Raw genomic sequence first — 8,992 nt, 5'->3', positions numbered from 1 at the left:
ACGTGATAAATGTAATACCTCTTGAAATCAAGTTGCAGGCCCTTCGACATGCCAGAAAAACTAGCTTTAGGCAACCGTTTTTCCTGATTTTTCCACATTTGTGGGTGCAGCTTCAACATTTTAGCTGCCCAGCTCTTACAGATTGGGCCGTGTTCTGATCACAGTCAGATCAGAGTTATATATATAGAAATGTGTATTATATTAACTTAAATTAAACTGACCGTCTCACATCCAGATTTTGCATGTCGCTTCATAATCCTCCATTCCTACCCTCGTCAGCTCGACGTGTTCCAGGAGCAGTTAGGCTTAGGCTCCTTCGTAAACTTGTCAGAGTAGAGTTTCGCGCTTGTGGCGTAATTATAAACAATAAACAAACAAAAACGAGCTAAACTCTTGCTAGTTTCTTCTTCATTTCATTTATGAATGCAAAAGAAATGTTCATCTGTAGCTCCGTCCAGACTTCGGCAGTTTATATCATTGCAGTTCATTCAATTTCCCATGCACAAAATAAAACATTGTTTCTTTAAATACATATGTAACTGCATTTTGCCGGAAGCGGGCAAGAGAGCAAAGCTTTTTTCTAAGTGAACAAAATCTGATATATGCCCGTAAGAGTATTTAATCTTGAGAGACCACATTTCAGCTTTTGAGTTAAACTTTATTGATTAATTTAACAAAACATTCTCACTAACCAGATAACTGGGAAATTTATTAAAATAAAGCACGATCTATACATTATGATACGGCCGAATCTACAGCATGCGGTTTTGCATCTTTAGCTGCTGCTGGCGATTAAAGTTGTAGAGTTGACGTGACCGCTGCCTGGCCAGAGCCTGGACTCGATACTGGTTGAGTATGAGCTTAGACGCCAGACAGCCGAAGTAGCACAGGAAGGCCAATATCAGGGACCATAGAAGAGCGCATAATTTCAATGCACAGATTTGATCGTAGCTCAGGGCCAGCTGCTCGATCCTTATTTTGATATTACATAGCATAATGCCATAGGTAATTGAAAACACATTTAGAAAGATATAGATCTTACTATAGAATCTACGAAAACTCTGCCACAACTTGAGCAGGTAATCGGGCACTGCGACAATAGCTGCAAGCACGTAAGCGAGGAGTCCGGCCAGGATCTGCTTCCATTCATCGTATGTGACATCCATTGTGAATGAATGTATTTTAAAATGTCAATACGACAGAGTAGCAACCTACTCTTCGAGTTTTATCACCTGGCCAACTTAGAGAACTAGCTTGAATCAGCTTTCCGAATAAGCAACTCACAAGAAAATGTATGTATTATACAATCTACCTATTCGAGATTGGGAGCGTACTGTCAACCTGAAATAAGTTTATATACATCTTTGTTGATGTGTTGGAACGCGCGCACTTATCAACCGACGGCATATGTAGCCAACATACCAACAGCTCCTTGCTAAAATTAAATAATTGACAACATATTTAAATCAAACAATAAGAGGTTCTAGTCGGGAGCTCCCGACTAGGGGATACTCTGAACCCTCTTCTTCCAATATCAAATGCATATATGTATTCTATTTTAGAAGCTATCTGTCAAGTTTTTATTTACCAAAATTGGCCAAAAAACAGGATATCGATATCGATTTTTATCGATTGCTTGGAAACGGAGTAAGTTATCGATTATCGAAAACAAACTCAATCTGCGCATCTAAAATTTCAAGTCTATAGCTCTTATATGTTATGAGATCCTTGGCAGATCCGCGCGAAGTTCTGTCGTTTTGAGATTAAGATATTAAAAAAAATCATCGAAAAAGTTTTGATTTTCGCACCGACCTCGATTTTGATAAAAAACGTGATATAACCTAACCCCTTACCATTTTGTAATGTTATGTCGTTTTGGAACGTCATATCTCCGCGCGAAGCTATTACCCGAGATATTATGTCGTTTTGGAACGTCATATCTCCCCGCGGATCTATTACCCGAGATATTATGTCGTTTTGGAACGTCATATCTCCCCGCGGATCTATTACCCGAGATATTATGTCGTTTTGGAACGTCATATCTCCCCGCGGATCTATTACCCGAGATATTATGTCGTTTTGGAACGACATATCTCCGCGTGGAGCTATGTCGTTTTGGAACGTCATATCTCCGCGCGGAGCTATTACCCGAGATATTATGTCGTTTTGGAACGTCATATCTCCGCGCGGAGCTATGTCGTTTTGGAACGTCATATCTACGCGCGGAGCTATGTCGTTTTGGAACGTCATATCTCCGCGCGGAGCTATGTCGTTTTGGAACGTCATATCTCCGCGCGGAGCTATGTCGTTTTGGAACGTCATATCTCCGCGCGGAGCTCTTACCCGAGATATTGTTTCGTGTTGGAACGTCATATCTCCGCGCGAAGCTATTACCCGAGATATTATGTCGTTTTGGAACGTCATATCTCCGCGCGGAGCTATGTCGTTTTGGAACGTCATATCTCCGCGCGGATCTATTACCCGAGATATTATGTCGTTTTGGAACGTCATATCTCCGCGCGGATCTATTACCCGAGATATTGTTTCGTTTTGGAACGTCATATCTCCGCGCGGATCTATTACCCGAGATATTATGTCGTGTTGGAACGTCATATCTCCGGGCGGAGCTCTTACCCGAGATATTGTTTCGTTTTGGAACGTCATATCTCCGCGCGGATCTATTACCCGAGATATTATGTCGTTTTGGAACGTCATATCTCCGCGCGGAGCTATTACCCGAGATATCATGTCGTTTTGGAACGTCATATCTCCGCGCGAAGCTATTACCCGAGATATTGTTTCGTGTTGGAACGTCATATCTCCGCGCGGAGCTATGTCGTGTTGGAACGTCATATCTCCGCGCGGAGCTATGTCGTTTTGGAACGTCATATCTCCGCGCGAAGCTATTACCCGAGATATTATGTCGTTTTGGAACGTCATATCTCCGCGCGAAGCTATTACCCGAGATATTGTTTCGTGTTGGAACGTCATATCTCCGCGCGGAGCTATGTCGTTTTGGAACGTCATATCTCCGCGCGGAGCTATGTCGTTTTGGAACGTCATATCTCCCCGCGGATCTATTACCCGAGATATTATGTCGTTTTGGAACGTCATATCTCCGCGCGGAGCTATGTCGTTTTGGAACGTCATATCTCCCCGCGGATCTATTACCCGAGATATTATGTCGTTTTGGAACGTCATATCTCCGCGCGGAGCTATGTCGTTTTGGAACGTCATATCTCCCCGCGGATCTATTACCCGAGATATTGTGTCGTGTTGGAACGTTATATCTCCGCGCGGAGCTATGTCGTTTTGGAACGTCATATCTCCGCGCGGAGCTCTTAGCCGAGATATTATGTCGTGTTGGAACGTCATATCTCCGGGCGGAGCTCTTACCCGAGATATTGTTTCGTTTTGGAACGTCATATCTCCGCGCGGATCTATTACCCGAGATATTATGTCGTTTTGGAACGTCATATCTCCGCGCGGAGCTATTACCCGAGATATCATGTCGTTTTGGAACGTCATATCTCCGCGCGAAGCTATTACCCGAGATATTGTTTCGTGTTGGAACGTCATATCTCCGCGCGGAGCTATGTCGTGTTGGAACGTCATATCTCCGCGCGGAGCTATGTCGTTTTGGAACGTCATATCTCCGCGCGGATCTATTACCCGAGATATTATGTCGTGTTGGAACGTCATATCTCCGGGCGGAGCTCTTACCCGAGATATTGTTTCGTTTTGGAACGTCATATCTCCGCGCGGATCTATTACCCGAGATATTATGTCGTTTTGGAACGTCATATCTCCGCGCGGAGCTATTACCCGAGATATCATGTCGTTTTGGAACGTCATATCTCCGCGCGAAGCTATTACCCGAGATATTGTTTCGTGTTGGAACGTCATATCTCCGCGCGGAGCTATGTCGTGTTGGAACGTCATATCTCCGCGCGGAGCTATGTCGTTTTGGAACGTCATATCTCCGCGCGAAGCTATTACCCGAGATATTATGTCGTTTTGGAACGTCATATCTCCGCGCGAAGCTATTACCCGAGATATTGTTTCGTGTTGGAACGTCATATCTCCGCGCGGAGCTATGTCGTTTTGGAACGTCATATCTCCGCGCGGAGCTATGTCGTTTTGGAACGTCATATCTCCCCGCGGATCTATTACCCGAGATATTATGTCGTTTTGGAACGTCATATCTCCGCGCGGAGCTATGTCGTTTTGGAACGTCATATCTCCCCGCGGATCTATTACCCGAGATATTATGTCGTTTTGGAACGTCATATCTCCGCGCGGAGCTATGTCGTTTTGGAACGTCATATCTCCGCGCGGATCTATTACCCGAGATATTATGTCGTTTTGGAACGACATATCTCCGCGCGGAGTTATGTCGTTTTGGAACGTCATATCTCCGCGTGGAGATATGTCGTTTTGGAACGTCATATCTCCCCGCGGATCTATTACCCGAGATATTATGTCGTTTTGGAACGTCATATCTCCCCGCGGATCTATTACCTGAGATATTATGTCGTTTTGGAGCGTCATATCTCCGCGCGGAGCTATGTCGTTTTGGAACGTCATATCTCCGCGCGGAGCTATGTCGTTTTGGAACGTCATATCTCCGCGCGGAGCTATGTCGTTTTGGAACGTCATATCTCCGCGCGGAGCTATGTCGTTTTGGAACGTCATATCTCCCCGCGGATCTATTACCCGAGATATTATGTCGTTTTGGAACGTCATATCTCCGCGCGGAGCTGTTGCATATAACTTTGGTTTTATTTGTATGTTTCCTTCTGCCCGAGAGCACAGAAATCAACAAAAGCGATCTAGTTTATTCAGAATAATTTCGGTTTACGATCTCAACGTTTTACCCGCAAGAGTGGAACATAGGTGGATATCTGTTGTATGGACAGTAATAAACATTCGATTGCGTCAATGCCGAAAACATTAGGTTTGTACAGATCTCGCCTTTCCAAAGATTTCATAGCTAGTCGCTATTTATGGATCTCGAAAGTTTATGGGTTCCATCCAAATAATTTCGTCCTGCGAGTGCCATTCTATTCCGTTGCCATCTTTTGTTACACTTTAACATTAACATTTTTCAGGTGCCATGGGCATTGTTTTCTACGTACAACACGAATCTTATTTGTAGCTCACTTTCACAATCTCAAAAAAAAAAAATAAGATATATATAGAGACCAAGCTATGATGCTAGATAGATATAGCTATGCGTCGGTGCTGGATGTCTGCAATCACCGGCGGCGAATTGGTATTCAAACTGGATATGGTGTCGCATCGCCATCGATGGAGAACGTCCGTCCATAACAATAAAGAATTTGATTTAAAAATCACGCTTCCATCTATCAGCTCCGGCTGCCAAATAGTGCGCTGGGCCAGTTAACTGGCGTATAGGGGATGGTTGCTAGCTCCGCCCATTTTAGTCGGCGCCTGCGTCTGGCCATTGCCTCATTGGAGCATAGTTCTCTCGCTAGCGTCCGGGGTTGCAAGTGCACTGCTGCCGAGGGCAGGGGTGAGGGCCTGCAGGGGCAGAGGGCAGTTGAATGCCAGGGCGTGAAAATATTCGCGCACGCAAATCGCTGCATGCAATTGAAAAAGGTCGAAGCGTTGAAATTTTCACGCTCGACGCTGAAAACTTTTTTAGCACCTTAATCCTTGGGTTAAGTAAGGCGCAGCCGTTCCAAATATTTCGATAAGATCGACAATTAACAATTTAGGGTATACGTGAAATAATTGCCACCGCGATAAAGAGGGATATTTCTTTCTTTTTTTTCAAATATCTCATAGTCCTGAGAACGTGGGTGGAAGTCCCGAGATGAAGATGTAGTATATATAGTTGCAATAGCTCCGAAATAAAAATCATTTTAATACCAATTGCTGCCACTCTAAGCCTCGACTTAAGGATATATTTGAAGGATAAGAATTTTGAATTCTTGTTGATGGGTGAAACGGCGTCGAGAAATCAAAGGCATTCCGAAAGTTCATCAATTAATCAGGCACTTGTCACACAAGCTTAATCGAAGAAGTGTGCATGTATGGGAATAATTGGATCCTGCATAGTTAAATTCACCTACGAATAAATATAGATATACCGAATCCAGTTGGCTGGATTATTGTTTCAGAGTTTCGGCTGGCTGAGTAGACAGAAAGTAGAATAGTTATATGTTAATGTTCTTTTTAAAAATTTTCATAATTCTTGTGGCGTGTTTACCGAAATTCTCTGACTTTAAATTACAGAGTCAAACAGTGACGACTTTATTTTTGCAAAGCTAAGCATATACTTCCCATTTATGAAATGAGCTACACGAATCTACATTCGTACCCGGTGGATGGCTACCAGCGCGTCAGCTACTGTCGGACAGCTTCCATGAGACGAATCAGGGACGATGGCGATAACGCCGCTGGGGACGGCGTTGTCATTTCAAAGGATCTGATCCTTGGGTGCAAGCCAGAGAAGGCCGACGACTTTAGGCCGTTTGTCTTTGAGCCGACGTGGTGCGTGTACATCAAGGCGCAGGACGATGTGGACATGGGCCGTTACGTGAAGCGGGTGACATTCCGGATGTCGCCGCGTCTGCCGCTGCGTCTGCATGTGGCTGATGCGTCGCCTTTCGAAATCACCGAAGTGCTAAGCACTGACTTTCCGCTGGAGCTGCAGGTGGACTACCTGGACCCAACCATGTCGCCCACAACTTATATGTACAAGCCGAACGATGTCTTTGATGGCAAATACAATGTGGATCTGCGAATGAATTTCCAGGGTCACGAGCGTCGGGACAAAATGTTCTTTATGAATCCATCGCCTGCTACGCAGCTAACCCTAACGACACCTGCGCCGCCCTTGGTGACCCCAACTCTGCCCACAAAATTGAAATTGCGGCTGGCTCCGCCACGAGAAGCGGAGCGGACTGTAAAGAAGCCAAAACCTGCCAAGTCTTCCACTCCCAACTCGGAAGAGTCCCAATTGCCAACGCCAAATGCGGAGCAGAATTTGATTCCGTTTACTACGCCGAATGCACCCAGACCCATATTCAATGTGCGCCTGCCTGCGCTCATGGAAATGAGCCCAGACAAGCCCTAGTCCTCGTATTAGCTCGCACTCCCACTCGCAAAGCGTTGCCCAGTTGCATGTGTGTATGTCTTTGCTAAGGGTTGCAGCTGCTCTCTAGCGCCGCCCATCTATGCTCTTGGGGTGGGTTGTGGCTTTGTCGTCAATTTCTGCTGTTGCGGGCCAGCGCTGCTTATCATTTTGTCGTCGCATTTTGCCGAGCTCAGACGTGCTCAAGCATGGCCTGGCTTCCAAGCAGTTCGAATGGCGCGGATAATGCGGACGAGCGCAGTACAAACAGCCACTCAAGCTCCTCATCCTCGGCTAACAGCACAGCAGGCGGCGGCGGTGGCGGTGGCGTTTCCTGTGTTGGAGGCGGGAGGCGCGAGGAGAGCAACATCAATGGCAGCACGCGACAGCCACCAGCGCTGTTGCGTCATGCCACACCCTATGTACAGCCCAAGACGGAGTCCATCTCGGATGGAGACGGTGATCTATCGGATTTCTCGCTAAACGACACCGAGGAGGAAGACGACGATCTGCGTGACTATATTGTGCTCAACGGCAGCCAAACGGACGGTAAGCAGCATGGCGAGACGTGAATCGATTGCCATTAATATCTTGTTCCTCTGTCTAATTCTTAAGCGAATCGCTCCCTGTCCAACTCGCCACGCAGTGCCAGTGGCCAGAATCTCTTTGCCAGTGGAAATCTGGCGCCGCCGGCCAACGGCGGCAGCAGCCAAACTGGTGGACCAGGCGCTGGAGCTGGTGGTGTTGGATTGGGATTGCTCAATGCGGTATCTGGCAATGCTGGTACTGGAGGTGTGCGGAAGGTGTTCACCAACACGCGCGAGCGCTGGCGCCAGCAGAACGTGTCGGGCGCTTTTTCGGAGCTGCGCAAGCTGGTGCCCACACATCCGCCGGACAAGAAGCTGTCGAAGAACGAGATTCTGCGCTCGGCCATCAAGTACATCAAGCTGCTGTCGGGCGTACTGGAATGGCAGCAACTGCAGACGCCCCATTCCGACGAGCCCAACAACAACGACAAGCAGATGACCAATGGCCATGCGGGCGACGCACTGCGTCACATCAAGTGTGAGCGCTTCGACAGGGATACCTCACAGCGGGCTAGCACCAATGATTTGCTCATGATTGCCCCAGGCGCCCATATCAAAACGGAGCACAGCCAGTTGACCAACTACGAAGAACCGCCTAGAATCTGCACGGCAACTGGCACGCCTGCACCGCCAGCGCTTATACTCCACGTACCTGGACCTGTGCCTCCAGTCTCGCCCTCGCCCGTGATTGTACCCTTGCCCGGAATCGCTGGTGTCTCCGTGGCGGCATCTTTTAAGCCTGCCACAGCCAGTAGAGCAGGCAGCAAGCGGCGCCTTAAGTCAACAACAGAGTCCGCAAACAGCGAACCGAACCTCAGCCACAACCCAACCCACAGCCAGAGTAAGCGACGCAAGCCATGAGCCAAATGACACCAGCAACACCACCAAAATAGAATTGGGCATAGAAAGTCGAATCATGTGTAAATTAGTTAAATATATATTTAAATTCTAAATTAACAATTAACCAAATGAGCACGTCATGTGCTTCTACGGCATTTCCTAAAACCTTCAATACTTGGCCGAAGGATTCAGAATAGCAATCAGTCTGTTTTCCAACTTAATCCTTCACTCCAAGGTTGCAAACTTGTTAAAGACCGCCCGTTGGAACAGTTGCCAGAATTGAGCTGTTCCATCGGTTGGCCAAGTACTGAAGCCGGCCAAGAACCTCTGTGGGTCATCCCCAGATCATCTATAATATTGCAGAAGTTTGCTATTTTGTGAGTCTTCCAAGAAATGGTGGATAGCCTCGTCTTGCTGGTGATGAGCTGCAGCACGAGTTACCATATCATATAGATACCAAGAT

General features: G+C 46.8%; 3 protein-coding genes across 3 annotated transcripts; 2 read left to right on the top strand and 1 right to left on the bottom strand.

The window, feature by feature from the left end:
- Positions 1-752: 752 nt before the first annotated feature.
- On the bottom strand, positions 753-1,166 carry LOC116652038 (uncharacterized). Its single transcript, XM_032439764.1, has one exon. It carries the CDS (start codon positions 1,164-1,166, stop codon positions 753-755), a length of 414 nt encoding a protein of 137 aa, XP_032295655.1.
- A 4,994-nt stretch (positions 1,167-6,160) lies between these two features.
- LOC6632203 (uncharacterized) lies at positions 6,161-7,112 on the top strand. Its single transcript, XM_002055481.4, has one exon. It carries the CDS (start codon positions 6,320-6,322, stop codon positions 7,103-7,105), a length of 786 nt encoding a protein of 261 aa, XP_002055517.1. The 5' UTR covers positions 6,161-6,319; the 3' UTR covers positions 7,106-7,112.
- A 199-nt stretch (positions 7,113-7,311) lies between these two features.
- HLH3B (Helix loop helix protein 3B) lies at positions 7,312-8,649 on the top strand. Its single transcript, XM_002055482.4, has 2 exons — positions 7,312-7,651; positions 7,718-8,649. The coding sequence occupies exons 1-2, from the start codon at positions 7,312-7,314 to the stop codon at positions 8,548-8,550; spliced, it is 1,173 nt and encodes a 390-aa protein (XP_002055518.1). The 3' UTR covers positions 8,551-8,649.
- The last annotated feature ends 343 nt before the right edge of the window (positions 8,650-8,992 follow it).

Source organism: Drosophila virilis, chromosome X (assembly GCF_030788295.1).
Source record: "Drosophila virilis strain 15010-1051.87 chromosome X, Dvir_AGI_RSII-ME, whole genome shotgun sequence".
Taxonomy (NCBI): Eukaryota; Metazoa; Arthropoda; class Insecta; order Diptera; family Drosophilidae; genus Drosophila; species Drosophila virilis.
The sequence above is the reverse complement of the archived record's forward strand: the minus strand, read 5'-3'. Positions and strand labels throughout refer to the sequence as shown.